Source organism: Podarcis bocagei (assembly GCF_964188305.1).
Source record: "Podarcis bocagei genome assembly, chromosome: 3".
NCBI lineage: Eukaryota > Metazoa > Chordata > Lepidosauria > Squamata > Lacertidae > Podarcis > Podarcis bocagei.
Genome location: NC_138127.1, coordinates 67,067,687 through 67,091,751, shown reverse-complemented (window position 1 = coordinate 67,091,751; position 24,065 = coordinate 67,067,687). Strand labels below are relative to the sequence as shown.

At 41.7% G+C, this 24,065-nt stretch overlaps 1 protein-coding gene across 4 annotated transcripts in view; it reads right to left on the bottom strand.

Moving 5' to 3' along the window:
- Positions 1-10,087: 10,087 nt before the first annotated feature.
- The window catches only part of CNST (consortin, connexin sorting protein), a 39,712-nt gene continuing 25,734 nt past the window's right edge, over positions 10,088-24,065 (bottom strand). For all 4 annotated transcript variants that reach the window (XM_081188085.1, XM_081188088.1, XM_081188086.1 and 1 more), the window contains exons 8-12: positions 23,305-23,326; positions 23,043-23,139; positions 18,479-19,356; positions 13,725-13,848; positions 10,088-12,896 (exon numbers count right to left, since the gene is read on the bottom strand). In XM_081188085.1, coding sequence (XP_081044211.1) covers positions 12,691-12,896; positions 13,725-13,848; positions 18,479-19,356; positions 23,043-23,139; positions 23,305-23,326 — 1,327 coding nt within the window. In that variant the 3' untranslated portion in view covers positions 10,088-12,690. The remainder of the gene's footprint in view (positions 12,897-13,724; positions 13,849-18,478; positions 19,357-23,042; positions 23,140-23,304; positions 23,327-24,065) is intronic.

Below are 24,065 nucleotides of genomic sequence, written 5' to 3'. Positions count from 1 at the left end.
AAACAATACAGCCATACTACCACTAAATATAATTAAGAAATAAAAATTACATACATCAATATTTAGTTTGTTGTTTGTTATTTGCCATCTTATTTCCTCCCAAACATTGCATACAAAAACACTCATACAGGTATTCCTGTATTCTTAGAGACTGATTTACTACTGTTATTTCTATAGGGCTGGGTTCAGAATTCCTGTGAACAAAACTCATAGGATGCTTTTGTCAGAGGAAGGGTGCTCTGGAAGGTTGGCCCCCTGTCCCAAACATTGTGGGATGCGGGTTGCAGGCAGTGGCAGCTGGTAACATTTTGACTTGGTAGGGCTACAGCAGTGTTTCCCAACCGGTGTTCCGCGGCACACTAGTGTGCCGTGAGAAGTTGGCTGGTGTGCCGTGGGAGGGAGGCGGGCGAGTCGGGCGGTGAGAGGCGGCGGCGGCGAGGATCCACGTTGAGCCGGGGGCGGCTCCGCGGTGGTGGTGCCGAGGTTTCTCTCTCCATTCTCCCCTCACACACACACACAGGAAATAACACAGGATCAGCTGACAGGACCCAGCCAATGGGGCGGCGGCGGGGCAGCGCGTGCAAAAGGGAGGAGCGCGAGACAGCGGACGAGGAGGAGGCCGGCATGTCCGGGCAGCAGCAGCAACAACAGCAGCAGCAACTCCCGGCGACGGCTCCTCAAGCCCCGGGCAACCCTACTCCCTCACCGGCCTCGGCCGCCCTCCTGCTCCACCCGCCGCCGCCGGCCACCTCGGCCCCGCCGCCGCCCCCTTCTCCGCCCGCTATCGCCGCCACCACCACAACAGCCGCCGCCACCTCAGCTGCCGCCGTCCCTCAGTCCCTCGCTTTGCTGCCTCCTCCCCCCCACCCCCAAAGCTTGGAGGTTCCCCGGCAAGGGGGAGGGGAAAAAATTGAAAACTTTCACTTTCATGCATCCCTCCCGGCGTGACGCTGCGCGCTGACGTCACGGGGCTGTAATGGTGGTGTGCCGCGAGATTTTTTTCCTCAAACAAGTGTGCCTTTGCCCAAAAAAGGTTGGGAAACACTGGGCTACAGTGTTTAACCTTGCTGTCTTCATCACAAAAGGCCTTGTGAAGCACTTACTTAGGAAAGTATGCCTTTACACATGTGCAGAATCACTGGCGGAGGAAGAGGGCAGGGGAGCGTACCGCCCCTGGCAGTGCGATCCTGGTGGGGTGCCATTGTGGCTGCCTCCCTGCCAGCGCTGGGCACCTCGTCCCCAAGACGTGCGCCAGCCATGCCCCCGCTTGCTCTCCGGCCCCCGGTGCCAGAGCATGAAGCTCTGCCACTGTGCAGAATGCTATTGTCTCTCCCTTTCTTGAAAAGGTTCTTCTTTGTAGAAAGAGCTTTCAAGTAAGAGGGGCCAGGTTTGATTTTCAAACAAGAATGACTCACATTGCACCCTTCTACACACCTGAAAGAAATCTAAATGATTTTTTTACTGAAAATAACTTCACAGCAAAACCAAATTATGGAAACGATGGGAGGATGCAATGTGAAATAGCGACTTGTCTTTCTAGTTGCTCATCTTATTTCAAGCTCAGCAGTTAAGTTCCATGGCCTTTGTGCACTGACACCCTTTGAAAATTTTATTTTGAATACGACTGAGCATTCTAAAAAAAATAATGGATGATGCTCAGCAACCAAACAATTATGAGAAACAGTCCTAAGTGCCAGCACCGAAGAGACGGACTGGAACAATTTATGGGCCAAAAACCCTTTAAGATCAGTGTTAATTCGCAAAAGGGAGAATTATTTTAAGTTAATTTATACATGACATTTACACCTTTAAGATACAGTTGCATAGACGAAACACCTACCAATGTGCTGGAGAGAAAGTAAGGCAGTTGGTATGCCTTTCCATAGGTGGCAGTCGTGAACTTGTGCAGACATTATGGGAAAGACTATTTGTGGAAATAAGTGATTACAAATCAGCATGTACAATGCAATCCAAGCATGGATTTATTAAAAATATTTAAAGAAGATCAGTTCAATTTACTTCATAAGCAACTCATCATTTTTCTCCTGGTGGCAGCACAGTTACTCATAGCACGAAACTGGATAGGACTTGAACACCTACATATCACATGATGGCGACAGAATGTATAGATTATTGCCGTAGCTGAAAAATTGACAAAAAGTGTGCATGCTTTGAACAACACACCTGATGCAGATGATTTTATTGAAATATGGTGCCCCTCTGTAAATATTTGAATGAACACTTGGAAGACTGGCACCCACCAGGCTTATGGTAAAATCTGACACATTACTACTCTTCTGCTCCAGGGGGGTGGAAATGGAGAAAACTGAATGTTTGGTTCATATTGTGTTGCAAATCAATAAAAATATTTTATATATGTAGAGAATGACATCATACCTCTTATTTAGAAATTAAGCCATACACACGACAAATGTTTGAATTCATGTATTGTTTACACTTACACATCCGTTGCCAAAAAGCTAAACACACAAAAAAACTTTAAAATGTGAGGACCAGTTGCATGCAGTCTTGCTCCCCCATAATCAGCTGAACTAATTATTATACAAACTACTTCCCCCCCTCTAAATTAACAGCCAATAGACAAACAAATGATTGTTATGGGCTTCCTACAGACATCTGGTTGGCCCCTGAGAACAGAATGCTGAGCTAGATGGCCCTTCAATCTGATCCAGCAGGGTTCTTAGACAGTTCTGTACAGGCAATGAGATGTGGAAAACACAAACAGCATTCTTCTTTTTTCTGGGACATTGTGGCAAATGAATTCGGACATATCCATCTTTGAAATTCTATACTGCAAGAATACGGACTATAGATTGGACTGGAGACAGCGACTTTGTAAACTAAAGTCACTAGGTGGCACTATGGCATTGTTTTCACTTAGTGTGCAGAGTGTGTGTGTCTAAGGCTGATAGTACCATGTGACTGTATTCCTCTGACCCTCTCAGGAGTTCTGCTTTTTAAAATACAATGAGGTATGTCCTCTTATGCAACTAGGAAAAGGTTGTACAAAGGTTCCCATCATATGGGGAAAATTAGGTAAGGCAAAATTCTGTTGGGGGGGAAATAGATATGCTGATACCGGCAGTGAAAACATGAGGGAATAAAGCACCCTGCTATTTTGCAATTACATTAATAAATTAAATAGTTTGAGAACAAATGTTATGCATTCATTTTTCGCTGAAGATACTTGCATGCTGCTTTTGAAGCAAACCTCACATTGTTACTTAACATTGTTTAAAAAAGCCACTACATTTGAGGTGGTTGGAGAAGAGGAAGTCCACCACTCAGAGGCAATGACTCCTCCAAAGTTTTGGGTAGTGGTTGTTTTTCTTTCACACAAGGTACTCCAGTTACTCCATCTTGGACTGAAGACATTGATGTTATTTTTAAGCAGTTTCTCCTAATATCTTTTGTTCGCATTTAAATAGATGTAAGTTGTTTTCCAAAGCGAACCTTCTCGATAATAATAATAATAATAGATAATAATAATGGTATCTGGGGTTAATTTATAGATTAGCCAAAAATAATCTGGTCTAAAAACTGACAGAATGAAATACAGTGGAGAAAAATGTAAAGGTTTTGCATTTAGGCAAAATATAATTATGAAAACTTGAATGTAGACTTCTAGAATGGAGTGCATGTGAAAAGGATCTTGGAATGGTGATCAATCACAAGCTAAACATAATAGCAATGTGATGTTGGCTGAAAAAAAGATTAATGGGATCTTTGACTGTATTAATAGAAACATTTTTTTCCAAGTAAATGAGAGGTAATAATTATACTTTGTTCTGCATGAGTCAGAATACATCTTTGTCCAGTACTGGGCATCATAGTTAAGAGGGATATATTTTATTATATTATTTTATTTATTAAATGTATATATCACCCTTCACCCAAAGATCACAAGATAAAAATGCAGGATAAAAGCACAAATAAATAGAACAAAAGCAAAACAAAAACACACACACCCCAAAAACATTTAAAAGGCTGCAGAATATTAAACAGCCAAGGGCCTGGTTGATGAGGAACCGTTTCACCTGGTGCCTAAATATATATATTGAATTGAATGAAATTGAAATACTTTATTGTCACTTGTACAACTTGTATACAGTGAGATTACACAAGCACCCCCCACTCAGCTCTCTTAGTCTTAATTCTCCTCGTTTGCTGACGCACACCCACCAAACCTGAAAGTCAGTTGCCCTGTTGTTATCTTTTCATTCAGCAGCATAACAGCCCACAGATAGAAGCTGTTATTTATACCCTGTTGGTGCGACTAATCATGCTTCTGTATCTTCTGCCTGAGGGTAGGAGATCAAGAAAGTGCTGGCCAGGGTGTGAAGGCACCCAAAAATTTTCCCTGGGGAGAACATTCCACTAACAGGGAGTCACTGCGGAAAAAGCCCATTCTCATGTTGCCACCCTCTGGACCTCTCATGGAGGAGGCACACAAAGGGCCTCAGATGATCATCGCAGAGCCCGGGTTGGTTTACCGTATTTTTCGCCCTATAGGACGCACTTTTTCCCCTCCAAAAATGAAGGGGAAATGTGTGTGCGTCCTATGGGGCGAATGCAGGCTTCAGGAGAGCCCCAGCGCCAGCCCCACAAGGTCGGGGGACAGAGGGAGGCGGAACGCTGCCATCCCGCTGTCTCCTGAAGTGGTTTGGAGGCTGACGGCGGGGAGACCCCACCGCCAGCCCCGCAAGCTCCGGGGACAGTGGGGAGGCGCAGCGCGTCTTCCCGCTGTCCCCGGACCTGATCTGAAGGCGGGCGGCAGGGAGAAGAGCGCTTCTCCCCACTGCCAGCCTCGCAAGCTCCGGGGACAGCTGGGAGGTGCAGCACGTCTCCCCGCTGTCCCCAGACCTGATCTGAAGGCGGGCGGTGGGGAGAAGAGCGCTTCTCCCCGCTGCCTGCCCCACAAGCTCCGGGGACAGCAGGGAGGCGCAGCGCGTCTCCCCGCTGTCCCCGGACCTGATCTGAAGGCTGGCTGCGGGGAGAAGAGCGCTTCTCCCCGCTGCCGGCCCCACAAGTGCCTGGGGGGGAAAAATAATTTTTTCCCTTTATTCCCCCCCCCCAAAAAACTTGATGCATCCTATGGGCCGGTGAGTCCTATGGGGCAAAAAATACGGTATATGAAAGGTACAGTGGTACCTCGCAAGACGAACGCCTCGCAAGACGGAAAACCCGCTAGACGAAAGGGTTTTCCGTTTTGGAGGCGCTTCGCAAGACGAATTTCCCTATGGGCTTGCTTCGCAAGACGACAGCCCATAGGGAAATATCCGGGACAGCGGGGAAGCACAGCGCGTCTTCCCCACTGTCCTCGGACCTCCTCCGAAGCTGGGCGGTGGGGCGGGAACGCCTCCTCCCGCCGCCGCCGGGCTTCGGAACGATGCTCCGAAGCCGGGCGGCGGGGAGGGAACACCCGCCCCCGCCGCCGGGCTTTGGAGCATCGTTCCGAAGCCGGGCGGCGGGGAGGGAACACCTTCTGAAGGCGGGCGGGGGGCGAAAGTCTTTGCTCCCCCCTGCCTGCCTGTCCCGGAGGGCTTTTGAAGGCAGGCGGGGGGAGCAAAGACTTTCGCCCCCCGCCCGCCTTCAGAAGAGGTGCAGGACCTCTTCTGAAGGCTGGCGGGGGGCAAAAGTCTTTGTCCCCCCTGCCTGCCTTCCCAGGGGCTTTTAAATCGCCCCGGACAGCGGAGAAGTCCTCCGCTGTCCCGGGGCGATTTTAAAATGCCGCCCGCCAGCATTTTAAGATCGCCCGGACAGGGGAGAAGTCCTCCGCTGTCCCGGGGTTTTTTAAAATGCTGGGGGTGGGAAGAAAAGCCCTTGTCCCCCCCCCAGCCTTCAGAAGTCTGAAGGCAGTTTCCCTAGGAACGCATTAATTGATTTTCAATGCATTCCTATGGGAAACCGTGCATCGCAAGACGAAAAACTCGCAAGACGAAGAGACTTGCGGAACGAATTAATTTCGTCTTGCGAGGCACCACTGTACTATGGTCCTGAGATGTTTAAGACCATGGATGGGGAACCTGTGACCCTTCAGATCTTGCTGGACTACAACTCCCATCATCCCTGACCATTGGGCCATGGTGGCTGGCCTTATGGGAGTTTGAGTAAAACAACATTTGGAGGGCCATAGGTTCTCCATTCCTGACAGAGACAAATCTGAACAGACTCAGAGGCGGGCAACACAGTTTGCCAGTGGTGTGGGGGGAAAAGGCCTATGAGGAAAGGTTGAAAGGAGCTGATACATTTAACCTGAAGAAGAGGAGGGAAAACATGGGAGTACTCCTTAGATACAGGAAGGATTGTCAGATAGAAGAAAACAAACTAGTACTGGACTAGATTAACCAGGGCTAGTTTAGATCTTAAATTTCCAGGTGGGCTTAATTTATAGGAAAGTGCTTTTCCAAATGCACATTTACTTGGTTTTAAAACATCTAGATGAAACCAGTGGTTCTTAGTTCCAAGAAGGTATTCACAGGGTTGGCTGTATGTTGGCCTTACACAAGGATGATATTACACTAAAACAATTCCCTAAGTAGACTGCTCATGACAAAGTGTTTAATTTATAGGTGCCTGCACAACATACACCATGTTACTGTTTTCAGATGCAGTAGACATACATCTTATTGTACATAGAATGTAGTTTATGTTGCAAATCACAGGTCTATAATTATACATTATAATCCAGGTCTTATAAATGGTAAGGTTTGTTCTTGGCTACTGCTTGTTTTTCATTTGGAGAGAAACAAACCCTGATCCTGAGTTTAAACATAATGACAAGCCAGATTATAGCCAATTTCCTTGCTGGTGTGGCCCCTGCAAGAACAGGAGAGGTATGAAGTGCCTGCTATTGAGGAGTGGGCACTGGCACAATAAACTATAGTTTATTGTCACCATGGTTTAATGAGACATGCAAACCAAGCCAATAAGTAAAGGCTTCAGTCAAAACACTGGGCAGACTGAGAAAACATTTGTGTGGTTTTGTATTTCCCATTTCCAGGCAGTAAGGCCCCTTATTTTTTTAGCTTATCGATTGTAAGCTTTGCAAAGTGCATGCCGGGGGGGGGGGGGGAGAATACTGGAACAGAAAATTTAAAGCATATGGTGGAACAATTATTATTATTTCCATAGCACTAGTTTCCTCTTGTAACACTCCCTTTGCAATTTCAGCTGAACTCCATCCACATTGTCAGAGTTGCATCTTAAACAAAAGTTGTAGTAGTACTATCTGCTGCAGTTCAACTTTTGTATTTACATGTTTTCATAAAATAAATAATAATAATTCTCATAAACTGCAGCATATTGGAAAACATGACAAAATATGATCTTCCAGATTAGATAAATAGTTTAATTAGAACAAAATCACAACTTTGTTCTTAAGTGATTGTATGGAAAATCTTTGTCGCACTCCAATAGGAGCAGGGAATGGGGCCACCATTTCTTGGCTGAAGCAGATGCAGCACTGGGCTAGGAATGGCAGAGAAATCACACAATTCCATAGAATTAAGTAGTCAAAAACAACTTAACTTTCATTTTTAAAGAGTAAGTGCTTGGGTCTGAGAGTTCCCCACTGCAGAGTGCTAGGGGGTGGGGGAAGGGAAGGAACATGAGGATGAACAAGAAATCATTCACAGAGTTATCCCAAAATAAATTTAATTCACCTTTAATTCACCTAGCAATTATGGTAACAAATCTCATGGGTAGTTCAGTGAACCTTGTTCAAATGAACAAGTTCATTCCAAGGCCTGGTTGTAGGTCTGCTTGTAATTCCTTATAAGTCACTGTAAAATAACAGAGTTACTAAAATGCTTTTTGAGAACAACGGCAAGTAGTTATCCAGAACACATTATTAAGGTCTACATCCTTTATTAATAACAGCACTCAAAAGACTCAATGCATTTTCTCAGGGACACTTTATTTTTGTTCGTTATATTTAGAAATCACAAGCTTGGTTGATGCTTTCAAATAGTAATTTCCTCCCATGTTATTAGTAGCTAAGGTTTGATTTATCACATCTATTATTGACTTTGATTTGCCTTGACTTTACACAGTAGCAGAAGTTAAATTGCTATGTTTTCTTATTCTTACGAGTAACAGCCCTTTTATTGGAAGTTCAATAGTATGTGAGCTAGCTAGACTAACAAAATTCAACTTGATACCCAATTTGGCTTTAGGATTTTCACTTGCGTTTTACTGAAAAAAGCTTAAGGCATTCCCATTGTTGGCAGTAACTGATTGCACATCCACTGAGGCACAATCACACACATGTACAATATACTGTATAAAGATTAGCAAGCTGGGAGGCAGTGATTGGACGAAATGTGCCTTATTAAAGTAGAAGCAACTAGAATTTTCTTTTAAACAAATGTAGCTTAATATTCAGCCAATTGTTTTTATATATAAATTTATAAAAGTTCCACATCCCATGTATTATAGTATAATTTGGAACAATCTAATTGTATTGTCCTAGCTTTCTGCTCTCTCTCACTTAGCTTTATTTACAAGACCCAGCCATTGACAACTAGGAGGAAACAACCATGAGAAATGGGTTATAGCTCAAGGCCTTTTGCATACATGAATTACAATGAAAGAGAAAAACTGTTTCCTACCTTCTAGTTCCTCTCAATTCCACAGCAATTTGGAGATGCGCTTTTCATTTAGAGCGGTTTCAACATGGAGGTTGAGACCCAACATAGCTTTATACAAGAGCCTTCTCTTTCAAATTGGTCACATTTGCATAAAATGTTTGCAGAATCAGAGCCTGAGATACTATGGAGAGCAACTTCAGCGTATTTTAAAGGCCAGGTAGAGCAAATTTTGTTACGCAGCCAACCACCTGAAAGGTCACCACACAGCATGTGAACTATCATACCAAACAAGAATGAGTACCAATGTTTTACTGATGTTTTAATTTCTTATATGAACCAACTGGAATATCTAGCTACAGGTCAGGATCACATGATCAGCAGAGAGATGAAGCAGCGCATGCAACATGGTCAAAAATTTGAGACTGCTTCCATATAGTGCTAATAAATGAGATCAACCATAAGACTGCTCTAAACCCAGCTCAGGACATCTGCCTGTTCTGTTTGCCCTCCACCTCAAACAAGGGCAATATGGGTGCTGTGGCCTGGGCTCTGTGGCTGCAGAGTATGCCAGTTTAAGGTGGTATAACGATAGGATTGCCATAGTAAAAATTCAAAAATATACAGAGTCTGGTGGAGCAGGGTGTTACAAAATAAAGGAGATCAGTTCTGTTCTATGGTACTGCTGTGATCTAAAATCAAACAACTATATATTTTTTTTAAGGGGCATCTGGCAACCCTAGTGCAAAGTGAGATATTTTAAAATCTGCATTGTATTTCTCTTTTAAATGTGCAATAAAAATAATTTTAACATTACTTCTGCCAAAATGAACCTAAGTACAAGGCTTCTTGATGGCATACTTAAAAAAAAATTCAAGTTATCATTCTCAATGTTTTTGGTGATTAGGAGCACAAACATTTAAAACAGAGGTGAAACTCGTGGTTGCTTTCAACATTAATATTCAACAGAACATCAAACTGAAAATTACAAAACCCCAAAATATATAGTAACTACATAATTATAGATACAACATTATAGCTACAGAAGGCATGCTCATCAACAATCCATCAGAAAATTACAAAATAAAATAATAAGAAAATTCCTTTACAGATCAAGCTAACTTAATAAGAGCAGACAAAAGTGATGTACTGAACCAGCCAGTAATCAGGTTAAAAACTCATGCCTCCCTTTTAGAAGGTTCAAGCACTGCTAGAGTGGAACACAAAAGGCCTTTGGAGTGCACATGGAAAACTGTGTTTAGACAGAAACCACATAAAATTGCTAACTACCCCATTGTAAGACTTGCTCTGTCAGCACATAAATCTTCAGGCCAAGAAATCCAAGTACAGTATAGTTGGGAGGGGGAACAAGTGTGCTTCTGAATCCTTAGTTTCAAAAGCTGTTTCCTATCCACCAAAAAGACTTCCTATACCCTGGAGAACTGCAAGAGCAATCTCTGGTGGTGCGGTGTGAGAAACTGTAGCCGGGGTGGGGGTGAGGGGTAGAGAGGACAACACTAATGTGGAAAGATCTGTGCACAGGCAGCTAAGGAGCTCTTTGGATCCTAACCGTGGGCTGGAGTATACCAACAGCTATGCCAGCATAACTCTACAACTAACTGCTTTGCCAACATTGCAGGCTGGCCAGCCAATGGAACTAAATGGGATTGGTGCACCAGAGGTCAAAATGCAAAAGAGTCTTCTCCAAGAAGGGTTGGGAAGAAAGAGGAGATCCAATCCAAAAGACATATCCAGACTGCTAATTAAACAGGTGTGCCAGGTGTGCACTCTCTCTCTTTCTCATCACATAGATAGAGACGGGGGCGGGCGGGCGGGGGGGAATCTAGTTGCATAACACCGGCCACTTAGCAGAGAGGGGACATACCTAGAAGAAGCACTACCAGTGTAGTTAACATGTCATTCTTCTGAAGGAAAAGTGTGATATAAAAACGAATCTTTTTCTTACCAATTCACATTAAGATGGATATCCTTTCAAATGCCCCAAAGCCTTCCCTTGTGAAGTTTAACATTCAGAACACCGTTTTCACGATTTAACTTTCACTGCCATTGCACTTTTGTTTTCTGCACAGCCAAGGCCTTAATATTGGTACACTCTGCATCATACACCACTAGCATATTCTGCACACACCTTTAGTGGAATGCACTAGAGTCCTGGAGACTGGTTTCTAAAAATATAAGGTTGGATCCATACTTGCCCCTCTGTGAACAGAAAGGCTCCTTCCTTTTAGAGAGGGAACAGGGATCCAGCAGAGGCTGCCCATGAAGGAAGGGGGGGTGATTTTTGCCAATTTCCTCTTTTGTCTTCTGCCCCCAAAGCTACTTCCCACCCTGTTTCAGAGGATTCCACAACGCTCTGGACAGGTTTTCAGGGGACAAAGAAGACTGCAGGGGGGAGAGAGAGTAGCAAAAACTGCCTTCCCACCTGCTTCCTCCAATACGAACATAACTGTTGACTGAGAGCTTCAATCAAGCCCTTAATTTCATGATCAACTAACAGATTATACCATTAATTTAAAAAATAGACATTATATTCCAGTTTTACAGTACAAATGTATATTTATACCAGTTGCTAGAAATGGCAGGGGTTTCCCACGGCCATCTGCTTGGCCACCAGGAGAACAGGATGCTAGACTAGATGGGCCACTGGCCTAATCCAGAAGGCTCTTATGCCTGATTATTATATAAGCAATTTCTTCTTGGTAGGGAGAGAATTGGGGATTTTATCCAACTTTTCTCTCTAGTCTCACATATCATTATCAGAAAGCTTAAGAAATGCAGATTAGAAGGAATCAGCATGCAGTGGATATTTAAAAAGAAAAAAATACTGACACCGAATGATTTCAGTGATTTCAGAATAAGAATCAAGTTCCAAACAGATTTCGGCAGGTGTCAGTCATGAGTCCGGTGTTTGTTGTCGTTTTCAGTTATGGAATTAACAAAATTTTCAGCTAAAAGGAAAACTAAGAATGTACTGTCACCACAAGATAGACTGAAGCTCATCTTTTTTATGGGTGAGAGAATATATATCAGATATTCTTAAGCTGATATGCAAGCTTTTTCAGAGCTTTCTTAATTATTTTTTCCCTTTTCCTTCATAATTTGGTCAAGGAGAAATCAATTGCTTTATTAAAGCTAAGGCAGTTTTGATACTGAGGCTTATTTTGCTCACTACAAAGAAGAAACCATATTTGCCACTGAGCATAGACTCAGTGGGGAAGTGTAGCTGATAATGGCTCCCTGGACATGATAGTGGTGTTTGCAAAAGTGTTGTTTTCATTCTTAGATGTACACTTAAAACATAATAGTTGTATATCTAAAAAAGAAATTTCTGACATAGCCCTTTACAAGGGATGCAGATGGTACCATTTATTGGCCGTAAAAATTATTTAAAATGCCATTTTTTTATTGTTGCGGCAAACGTTTTCTAAAAATCCACTTTTAAGGAATCTACAACTAAAAAGCTGTATATGAAGCAATGGAGGCATCCACTCATTACAGCTGCTACAATCTGAAATGCAAGACAAATTAATTAACAACTAGGCTGAGGGCTCTGATTTCTGCTGCACCACTCCAATAAAATTACAAAACTCACTAGGACAATTAAAAATCAGGACAAACAGTAATTAAACCCAAATAAGGTACGTTTCCATAAAATATGGACTTATTGCATGATAGTTGAAGACAACATCTTTGCATGATCAGCCAGAAAGACAATATAGTCCTGCTCTAAGTTTACATGGATTGCATACAATTATGTGGGGACTGGAAACTGTAGGGTAGGTGATAAAACTTTTTCTCTTCTTCATTTCCTAAGGTTGGTGGATTGCTGTTGAAAGCATCACACAAAGGTAACAGTAGGGCAGTTTATCAGTCCGTCATGCTGCCTCATGATATAGTAGCATGAATTCCACTTATGCACCCCTGATTACAGGAAAGTATCTCCTGAGCAGAGGTACTTCCTATGTCATTCACTGTAACTCTTCTGAAGGTGCCATGGTACAAGCAGCTTGAAATATTTTTCTCTCTTCAACAATTGTCAGTGAGCTGTCAGCAATTTCTTCTATGTGAAGGATAGCCAGTGCTTAAGTTCCTCTACACCCTGCACTATTCGAGTATAATAAAAGTCCATATTGGCAGCAAAGTCAGTACATACAGGAGATTCTGTGTCACCAAGCGTGCAGTACAGCGCAGTTCCTCCAACACTAAGGAATACAGTTGCCACACACAATAAGATCAGCAGAACACAGGAGCCACCTCCAACTTCCTCTGTAAAGATAAGATACATAACACACAGCTGTTGAAATCGCAGGCAACCGAACTACTTTTGGACTCTTACAAGATAAAGATGCATGGCTTTATCACTTGTTTCTACAAGACCCTCCACCCCCTCCGTTTACCACCCAGCCTGATGATGAGTTCTGGAGGACTCAAAAGCACCTTGCTCACCATTTTATGACACGTGGGTTGGTGTAACAAAGGCATTGCCTTACTATGGGTCAACATGCCTTTGCGTGAAATGGAAACTCTTTGTGAAACTTTGCATGAAATGGAATGAATGTACTGTGTATGTTGCCCCCCCTCCCCGATAAAAATATAGAAACAAAATTGGAAGAGAACAATTTATAATAATCTATGCCACGAGTAGCTAAAATGTAGGGCAATGCCTAACATCATTGAATACAGTGTAAGTTTTTTAGTTCTACAGAATTGTTCATCAGGCTAGATGGTAAACACAGCAATTATGGAGTGGGGAGAGAAGAGAGGGACAAAAATATTTTGCCTAAGCCTGAAGCTATGGAATCTGTATCCGGTACCAGTCTTACAATGAAATGGGGAAGGAGCTAGTAGACATTCAAAGGATGCTATATAGGGCTATGTGGGTAGCAGTTTGCACCAGTGCCTGTTGTGAACGAGAAGCATAAAATGGCTAATTTTCCATTTCTGAACACAAGAACTAGTCTGTGTCCATCCTTAAGCAGGAGACATGACGATCCCTTGTTCAATAGATTTCAAGTATGCCTTAGTTGACTGCAACTCATATTGTGTAATTTGGGGGGCAGGGGCGGGGGGTTGTGATAAAAAAAAGCAGGGTACCTTGGTCAAATGTGTCTTCCATTTCTAGGAATCTTACTCTTCTTTTAGACTCTCTCCGCTGGATCTGAGCATCACTATCATCTCTCTTCTTTAATATTGACACAAGCCCCTCCGCAGGAACAGTCTAACAGGAAAGACAAAAGAGGTGCTTTTAATGACAGACTATTAAGTGACTGGACTGCCTTGCACATCACAATATAGTAAACTATGGTTTACTGCTGGCTCCCAGAGAAGAGCTCATACTTATTTGCTCCTCCTTACCTATGACCAATAGGCAAGCTTTTGTCCTATGGTTACTAATCATGATTAATGAGGAGACCTCAACCTTGGTTTAGCTCAGGGGCGGACTTTGGTAATCTTTCATAATATGGTGCCCTGTAAAGTCCCAAATTTGGCGCCCACAATGGATCTTCTCAATTATTTATCTTTTCAATTTTGCACCCCTTCAGCTCAGTTCCCTATGCAGGAGAACCGCCTGTACCACCCTAAATCTGGTGCTGCTTAGCTGTACACTGAGCTGTGCTAAAGGAACTGGGGAAGAGCAAAGCACATGTGAATTTCTCTCTAGGAATTGGCACGTTTGTGTGGTCCTGGTAAACTGTGGTTTGGCTTTCCCGTGATGTGCAAATTAGGCCACTATGTTTGGCTTTATATACAGTGGTACATCGAGGTACAAACACCTTGGGTTACAAACACTTTGAGTTACAGATTCCACTAACCCAGAAGTAGTACAGTAATTATGCAGCATTATATAATTTATATTACTAAACTATGACATTTGCTTCTAAACTTTGCTATTGTTGGAACTTATAATTAACATGGGTTATTTTGCAAGGAATTTCCCCCTAAATCACCATAAACTGTAAAGGTAGTGCTATACTGTGATTACAATGTAACATACAGTCTGAATAGTCATATTTTTTCTTTATGTTATTTATTTATTTATTTATGATGAAAAATATTTGTGCTTTTTCTTAGCTGAAAAGCTGCCTTTATTCAATTTGATTACAATCTCTTTATATATTTAAAGGGGTTTCCTTCTCTTACACATACAGTTAGACACTCAGCTCAGCGTACATCTCTATGCAATTTTAGCATCAGGAGGCCATAGGTTCCTGATTTAAGGGATCTTGTACTTACTACAACTCTCAAATCACAATGTAACTCTCTGCTGTCTGGAAAGTGACCACATGAGTATTACAATTCCTTACTGGATAATGCTAACAACATCACTTCTCATGAATGATACAATCACATCAGCCCCTACCACACTGTGACTAACACCAAAGCTCATTATGCAAAGAAATGGCTGACAGAAGAGTTGAAAGTGACTAGTCTCATGATAAAGTGTGAAGACAACCCTTCTCAGTTTCCACCCACAAAGCAACTCTTCAGATTTTGCAGTGAGACTTGAGATGGACTCACTGCCTTGGGCGTGCTCAAAAGCTTCCTGACACTTTATTTTGAGACTACATAGTTGGTGAGTGTCATTCCCTGCTATGATGGTATATCATCCAGCAATCAAAGGAGAATAGTGAGGCAGACTGAGGAAAGAGCGAGAACAGTGAAGGGCCCACTTTCAGCTGCTTGTGTGGATAAATTCAGACACAGTTTGATTCTTCTGTGACGCATACAGGCTACGGCTGCACAGGTTGGAAGCTATTTCGCCACACAAGTGCCGCCTTGCTCAGATGCTGGGAATGTAACAGAGCATTAGAATGGGCGCAATCTTGAAAGCAAAACGCACAATTACAAAGCACATTTTTATAATGTCTCTAATGCATACTTCTGGTATTAATAGTTTTAGTTCTATCTGAAAAGAGAAAATCAATAAGCTGAACTTCTAAAAGCAAAAGTACGCAGAGCAGAGATGTTAGTAGCTTGTCTCTGAAGAGGGAGAAGTTATTTGTGCTATTTTGGCAAAACCATTAATAATACTTTATGAATTATTCAACATTCAAGGCCGCTGCTGCGCACATGCTACTGCTATTATAATTTTATGTGGTCAGGCTAGAAACAAAACATTGATCGTTGTTTTTTTGATTGTATTATATAATAATATAAACCCTAACAGGAAGATTGCGAACTTGAGTATTAGCTGTTGATATGGAGGCAACTGGCAATATTAAAGGTTTCACAATATGTTGCATATTCCAAGCAACTTGGAACATGTATCATTTATCTGAAAATAAACTTCCAGCTCCTAGTAATTTGCTATTACCCTGCCTTGACTTTGGAATTGCATTGTGCAATGCATGAGCATGGATACAATAGACAACCATAACTTATATAAATAATGAAGCCTTGCTAACTTGGAGTAAGCCTCCATGGACATCATGGGTCTTACTTTCAAGCAAATAAGGGGTGTGCATATATATCTTGCAGACTGTTTTAATGTATGGACATGCTTTTGGTTTCCCCCACACCAATTGTTTCACACAAAGATTTGCTTTCTGAACATTACATGTGGACAATAATTATTTTCCATAGATTAGCTGAACGGGGTGTCATTGTACATCACATTCTTCTTATCCTGATACAGCATATTTCAATGCTTCATGCTGAACACACATGCAGATCAAGCATGAGGGTGGGTCAAAGGTCAAATTATGTGTTCAAATGTCAACAGAATCTTTACTGACATTACTTTTAATGCTACAGTCAAGAAAATTCCCCTGTCTTTATGAACTAAACAAAGCAAAGGTCAAATTCTAAAAACAATGAATACTGAACAGCTGATCACTCACAGGCTTCAACCAACTATTCTTATCAGCCTTTGAGGGTCCTTGGCTAAGGCTCCCTCAGTGGGGTCCCATTCCTAAATGGGCCTACCCAGTCGCTGTCCCTCTCACTCTCTGTACCCAAATCACACCACTGCCTGTAAAAAGAGAGCAAGGCAAGTGGAGGTTTCTCCTGATCTTTGCTCTTGTCACTGCTGGCATGCTTGGAGAGAGCAGGTGAACAGACTGCATAAGCGAGACGAAGGCTTTGGGGGTCATGTGAAACTAGGCGGGTGCCCAACTACACCAACTCCAGTCCTGATGCTTGTAAATCTGATCAGAATAAAACAGGAAACCTAATAAAACTACTGGATTGCTCTTGCTTCCCCTGCAAATGCATAGCCAAGGCAGGTAAGCCAGAACATTACAGAGTCTTACATAGTACAAGATATAGCCCTGCTCCAACACCCCCCTTGCTTTTCCTTGATTTATGTATCTCTGAAACACATGCCTCCAGTTGACACAGCCTAGGGAACAAACTCCCTCTAGAGAGAGCCAATATTACTCCATATTTGGCCTGGAGAGATTGCTATTGAATGATGCAAGGTACTCTCTGTCCCCTCTTCAGAGACCAAAGTCTGCCTGCAAAGAAGTCAGAGCCCAGAGTACAGCAAACCTAAGTTAGGAATTACATAATGTTTCCCATAAGAACACTGTATCATCAGCTTTTGCCTTCTTACAGTAAACATAAGATGAGGGGAAGTAGGAACGAATGGCATTCAAATGGTACTTAGAAATGCAAAAAATAAATAAACATGGGGTGCGGGGCTCACTATGTTTACGGATACTGAAGTTTAGCAAGTGTAACATAAAAGATGGCTTTCCTCTTAAGTATTTAGAAATATAGAAGTTGATGCAATTTTGGAGCAGATTTTTGCTGTATACAATACTCCCTTGAGACATGGTAAAAAGTGAGAGAAGATAATAAATGTAACCAATTGTAATCCTTACCCATAAACTAGGTATTAAGACTGAAGGTTTATAAGAAGGATGTTTAAAATATTGCTAATAAACTTCAAAAACAAACACTCTGTTCAAACACATCTCTTTGCTGTGCTGTTCCAGTTAACAAACTGTGCCACTGCTACTGGACGAAAATGGAAATGACTGACCACTGAAGACAAGTTTATTTATTCTACTTCTGACAGTTAGCCTTAGGGATCAATCTTGCCTTCAAAAGAGTTTTGAGGGGGGAGGCAGAACTAAACAGAGGGCTCTCTTCCTTCAACCTTTTACAGAGCAGTGCATAATGCCTTTGGTGAACAATATTCTAGATGATTCATTTAGCATGCCCAGAAGTACACTGTGACCCCAAATATGTCAGTCAGCTATAAAAGTATGGTGTGTTCTGTCTCAATCTCTGACTTCTGATGCTGGCACTATGTGCTTTGGAACAGCAGTAAAAAGGATAAGCCATTATATCCTCAGGCCTTTCATTTACCAACGGTACCTAAATCAATCAGAATAGCTTAAAACTCCTTTGCTAAGTCATTCTGCCCATTTTCTTGCTGTTCAACTTAAAACAGCAATGGTAGAACCAAATATATTCTCACAAAGAGAATAAAATACACTCACGATTGTTCATCAGCCAGCCATGACTAGAATAACTGAAATGTTATTGTTAACCTCAGCTTGAGGTAAAGCAAAAAGGTCTGAAATATTCAAGTATTTTTTTACAAATGCCCCAGAGAGCTTTTTTCATTCTGCGCCCCCTCCTCATGATTACTTTTGCTACTGTTTGGCCTCTTAAGATGCATAAGTTTATTTATTTTATCCTCTTATTTTTCATAAAGAAAACTTTACTTACCTAAAACTTAATCAATAAACTTGGAAAGGAAAAATAAACAACACATCCTCCTAAACATGGCTTCTTTTCAGGAAAAAAACCACTACTTTTTTCATGCTAGAGAACACAAATAATATAAACCACGAATAGTGCCAACAGTGTTGGAAGTTATTTTTGCCAGTGTTTACCTCTGCAATCTCTATTCGTTTTGCAAGTTCATCAAGTGAAGAAAAGCTTTCATCCAGTGAATAACCTTCCGGTGAACTATAAAGTGCTTGTTCAGGAGGCATATGTGGAAGAATTTTGGAGTCCCCTTGGCTTGCTAGGCATTTAAGGGACTCCTCTCTGTCTGTTATGCAACCATTTAAAAACCGATCAAAGAGGTCTTCTGGTTCTTCATTTTCACCTTCCTCTTCCAGTACTGCTGCTTCCTCCTGTATCCCTTCATATGGAACACTGTCCAGTTCAGGCATGTTACCTTCAGCATGCACATCCCCGGTAATGTCTGATGTTCTGCCCTGCACAGATTTCTTATTACTTCCATAAGCTGTCTGTTGCTGGTGCTTGTTTAATACGTTGCTCCCCAACGGAGTACTGGAAATCACAATAGAGCCAGCTGACCTGAGTAAGCTTTGTTGAGACTGAACAGTTTCATCTGAGGGAATTAGATCAGGAGGCATATAATCGGCCTCTGTCAAAACCAATGTGTCTACCATTGGCTCACTAGAGCACTCTGCTGCAGGCTCCTCAGCAGCTGCTTCTATTTTTGCTACATCCTCAGAGAACTGCTCTTCTCTTGGCTGCAGACCGTCATCTTCACTAGCATCCTTTGTAGATAAACAGCCTGGCTGAGGCGTGCCCAGTGTCTCTGTGGGCTGGGTGGCTGGCTCCAGTGTTGATTCATCATAGCAGCGCTCCTCCTCCATGTGGTGCTTCCCCCCAGAGAGTCGAAGACTTGCCTTCTCTTCAAGCCTATGACGCTTTTCGGGTTGGAAGCTCTCACACCTCTCACTCTCTTTGCGATTGTTCTCTTTCTTTGGTTCAGCGCCAGGCCAAGTCTGAGTATCTAATGCAACAGGGAAAGAGTTCAAGCATTTAGAAGCGATTCAATACTTCAGCATTGTAGGAAAAAGAAGAAGAAAAATCAGCAACCTGATAGCACTACCCGTTAATGTTTTGACTGAATTCCTGTCTGGCAGCAATCGCTCTGCTCCACTAATTTTCATGTGTAAAATACAAATCATAGTTAAAGTGAAGCAGCTAACTTGTTTTCTATTGACTTTTAGAGCACTTAAGACACCTCTACATACCCTGCTGAACAAGGGTGTGATTAGTTACATATCTGCAAGTTTTCCTTTGGCTTTGGCACTAAGTGGCTTGATTTCACTTAAGTATTTTATACAGAAATTACAAATTGCTTTAAGCATTTTAAAGGAAAGGGAAACTGTGATGAATATTGGTTGCTAAAAATATAATGGTAGCTTCAGTAACTATAATTATAAAGGTACAAACCATACTGTTTACTGAAATTTTTAAAAAACCTTCATATGAAAGATTATAAAATCTCCATGATGTTTACTGCTGCAGCCCTATGCACCACTAAGTATGCATAGGTACCATTAAAAAAGTATATTTAACTATGCAATGGGTTGTTATTGGGCAGAGTAAAGGCTGGGGGGAGGGGAAGGAAGATTTCTTGGCAGAGAAGCCACTAATTCATAAGCCCTGCCAGCTTGCAGGTGGGAGCTGCTTGTTCTTTCCCCACCTGCTGCTATTGACAGATGTTTCCTAATTTCCCTCCCATTGACTCTAAACAAATTAACTATGACAGCTCTGTGGTTAGTTATTTGGTTTAGGTATGTGTGTCAAGGGAATGGGAGGCATCTTCTGGTCTACCCAACAGGTCCCTTTTCACCCCTTACTGCCATCAGCAGTGAGGGAGCAATGGCAGAGGAACTTTCTGCTACAACTAGGCCATCAGCCATAGGATGGCTCCCTTAAAGTTTACTTTGATAGAGTGGATGGAAATGTTCTTAAGTGATAACAGTATCTTGTGTTTTGAACCAATGCTTGCAGTGCCCCGATGTAGTACATCACACCAGGATACCTGTGTAGCATCGACAGATACAGAACAAGGAGGAGATGATGGAGATACATGCCATCCAAGGGGTCTAGAAACAGCTCAAAATTCTATTCATTGATGCAACCTGTCTCACATGGTTATTTTAAATACTTTTTTAAAATAAAAAACAACAACCTCATAGAATGAAAAGTACCGCCAAAGCAAAAAGATCTCTCATGTAGAGAAAAAAAATATTCAGCCGCAAAGCATAACCAGAAACCTTAGGGAATAAAATGCTAGGCTCAGTTTCCATACCATATTTAGATAAAGCTTATAAGTTTTAGAGCAACAGATACATAGAAATGCAGGCACAAAAACTTGGCTACCTTCCCATAAGGTCACGTGAGGACAGAACCATTAAGATTTCTCAGAACAGCATAATTATTGATAAGAACAAATAGATATTTTGGCATTTTCTACGTAGAAAGATAAAAATGCACTTGAAGAGTCTCTTTTCCAACTAGAAGCTTTGTTGTGGAAACTTGAAGATCTGCACAACAAAAGCATTGGTCATGCCTCTATAGCGTGAAGTAGTCATTCCTTCAGCGCACCAAAAGGCACTGACAAAAGAAACTTCCTTAGTAGGACTGTAGGCCTCCCCAGGGGGCCTGGATGCTAAGGGGATGCACTGTCTAGCAAAAACCTTTCCTGCACACAGTGTGGCAATCAGCAGATCAGAGCTTGCTTGGGAACAAACATCTGCTAATGTCATGAGACAAATATATGTAACTTAACCGCTGATGACATTACCAGGGGGCCACATATATGAGGCGTGAAGAGAGGACCTGAAGAACACAGACCACAAGGAAGCGAAACAAGATATTACTAAAAGGGTCAAAGAGGCTAAGAGGTTGCCTGAGATGAAATGTGATCGTAGCGAGAGGACATGTTCCTGATCTTTAGTGAATTGATTGATTAGGATTCATACATTGTCCTGCTGAAATATACTGCTTTGCTGGCACCACCATTTTGTTTGGATGACCTCAGCACTGGAGGACAGCATAGGGAGCAGCTTAGGTTTCTGTATACTAGCTGTGCTGAAAATAGTCACAGAGAAAAAGCTAGCACAGGGAAACATCTAAACAAGAATTATCTAACACAACTAGCTTGTGTTGATGAAGAGAAGTTGATACCAAGGCATTCAACAAAGTCTCCCTGGTTATAGTGGTACCTTGGTTCTCAAACTTAATCCGTTCTGGGAGTCCGTTTGACTCCCAAAATGGTTCGAAAACCAAGGCGTGGCTTCCGATTGGCTGCAGGAGCTTCCCGTACTCATTTGGAAGCCGCGTCAGACGTTCGGCTTCCGAAAAATGTTTGCAAACTGGAAAACTTACTTCCGGGTTTGTGGCGTTCGGGAGCCAATTTGTTCGGGAGCCAAGCCATTCAGGAACCAAGGTACCACTGTATTTGATTTTAGGGCACTTTGGAATAAGCAGAGCCTTCCTTGGGCTAACTGGAAAAGCTCCAATTTTTGGCCGAGATGACAGGCAGAATCCGCGACCAACGAAAAGAGACGGTGGAAGAAGAATGGAGAAAATTTAAAAGTTATCTTAAGGACTATTATAAACTTAATGAATGTTAAAGTGTTGTGGTTCTTAGAAACAAAGGGATACAGTGATATAAGATCAGAATATAGAGAGGACTAGGATGACAGAGGTTGGAAAGTAACAATTGGGAGTTGCTATAAAAATTTTGGACATTGGGATGCAGAAAGGGGGGGGTATGGGGAAGTCCTAGAAAAGAGGTTTATGAAAATATGTTATGAAATTATACGTGTATGTTTGTCTTTTTAAGTGTTTGTTTGTTTTTAAAAATTCTGTAAAACCAATAAAAATTTTATAAAAAAAAAAAAGGAAAAGCTCCAATTTTACTTCCACCTCAAGATCACAGGCACACTGGCCATGGCCCTTTACCAAAGGTGTTAATTATACTCACAATCATAAAACCATTGTTTGCTAATGATCCCACGTTGTGGTTGGAATTCACAACTGATTTACCATGCAGTCCTGTACTCAGAAGTAAATCCCAATGACGGCAATGAGGCTGACTCTTATACTGGGTATAGGATTCCTTGATTATACAGTCTTTTCAACCCTCAAGGATGCCACACACCAGCAAGGAGAAGGCTAAAATCTGTAAGCAGCAGGCAGGTACACATCCAGGCAGACAACATCTCTGCAGCCGACTGCTCCACAGCTACCTTCAGCCTTTTTTTCTATTTCCATGCTAATTTTAGCAACAGTGGTGTATGTACTGAAGTTGGACAGCATTTAATGTTAGGGAAATTAGGTCTAGTATTTGAAGTCACTGCTCACACAGAAGAATAAAATTGTATAGATGGAAGGGACCATGAGAATCATCTAGTCCAACTCCCTGCAATGCAGGAATCTTTTGCCCACAATGCAGGAATCCACAACCCTGAGATCAAGAGTTTCATGCTGTAACAATTGAGCTACTCTCATTCCTATGTTCTGCTGTTTTCTAAGAGAAGTCTAAGGCATCAAAAACGTAATCACCTTCTTATATTACTCTTGTTAGAAAAATGCCTAGCTAGTGCTACTCTAAATTAAAGCTTTCTAAACACTGAAATGTTTTAAAAATAAAACTGAAAAGATTTACAAGAGGGATACCTGAATCACATGCAGCCGCACCTCTTTCCTTAAGATCTTCAGATATCCTTAACCCTACAAAACTCTCACGTTTCAGGGATTTTTCTTTACTTATTAGCTGAAAAACACAACAGAATTCCTATTACTGAATTTTGTTTTTGTTTCATTTCATGCAGTACAGGTTATTATGCAGTGTAAGCTCTGCACTTTACATTTAGCACATTATAGAACACCCAGACATTTACTTGTAAAACTATGCCAAGAAAAAAACTTCACAGTTTACCTTGCTTCGGAAGACCAGCGGCCTGCAACCAAAAAAGAAAATACAAAATAAACAGCTGCTTCCACCAAAATATTATTCACAAAAAAATCATCAAAACTAGACGACAAATCAGATTAGTTCTTTCCATGCTCTAATATTAGCACAGAAGTTTCCAACACTGAAACATTATCTGTGCCAGCATAGTTTTAAAGCACAGAGCCAGACCATATGCTAACGTCATTACAAACTGCCAATTATTACTTAATGGCCCATAAGGCAGTAAAAGTGGTGAAATCAATACAAGAAGTGCTCTTATAGAATGTGTTTATACAAATGTACCAGCTTTCAAAAAATTGTCCTGAATTGAAATTGACCACTCAAAGGAATTAACAGTGCTTTTTAGATCACTGAAAGTACCACCTGAATAGCACTACTTCCTGTTTCTAGCGACACAAGAGAGTTAGGAGTGGATGGGAAGCTGTGAAAAACTAGCCTCTCCTAATATTTTGCAGCACATAGGCAGCACACTCAGTTTCCCCATTTTGCTCAATCTTCTAGTCTTCCACAGAAATAGCAACATATTTAGAAAGTGGAAGAAAACCATAAAAATCACAACACTGGCAGGACAGCTCAACCTTTTAAATGTTGTGCTTTATACTTCAAGAGCCTATTTGCAATAAAACAAATTATAAAGTAAAAATAAAAGCTTAAAGACAAACATAGGTGATTATTAAAATGTTAACTGCACACAATTCTTACCATTGACAAGAAGCAATTTGTCC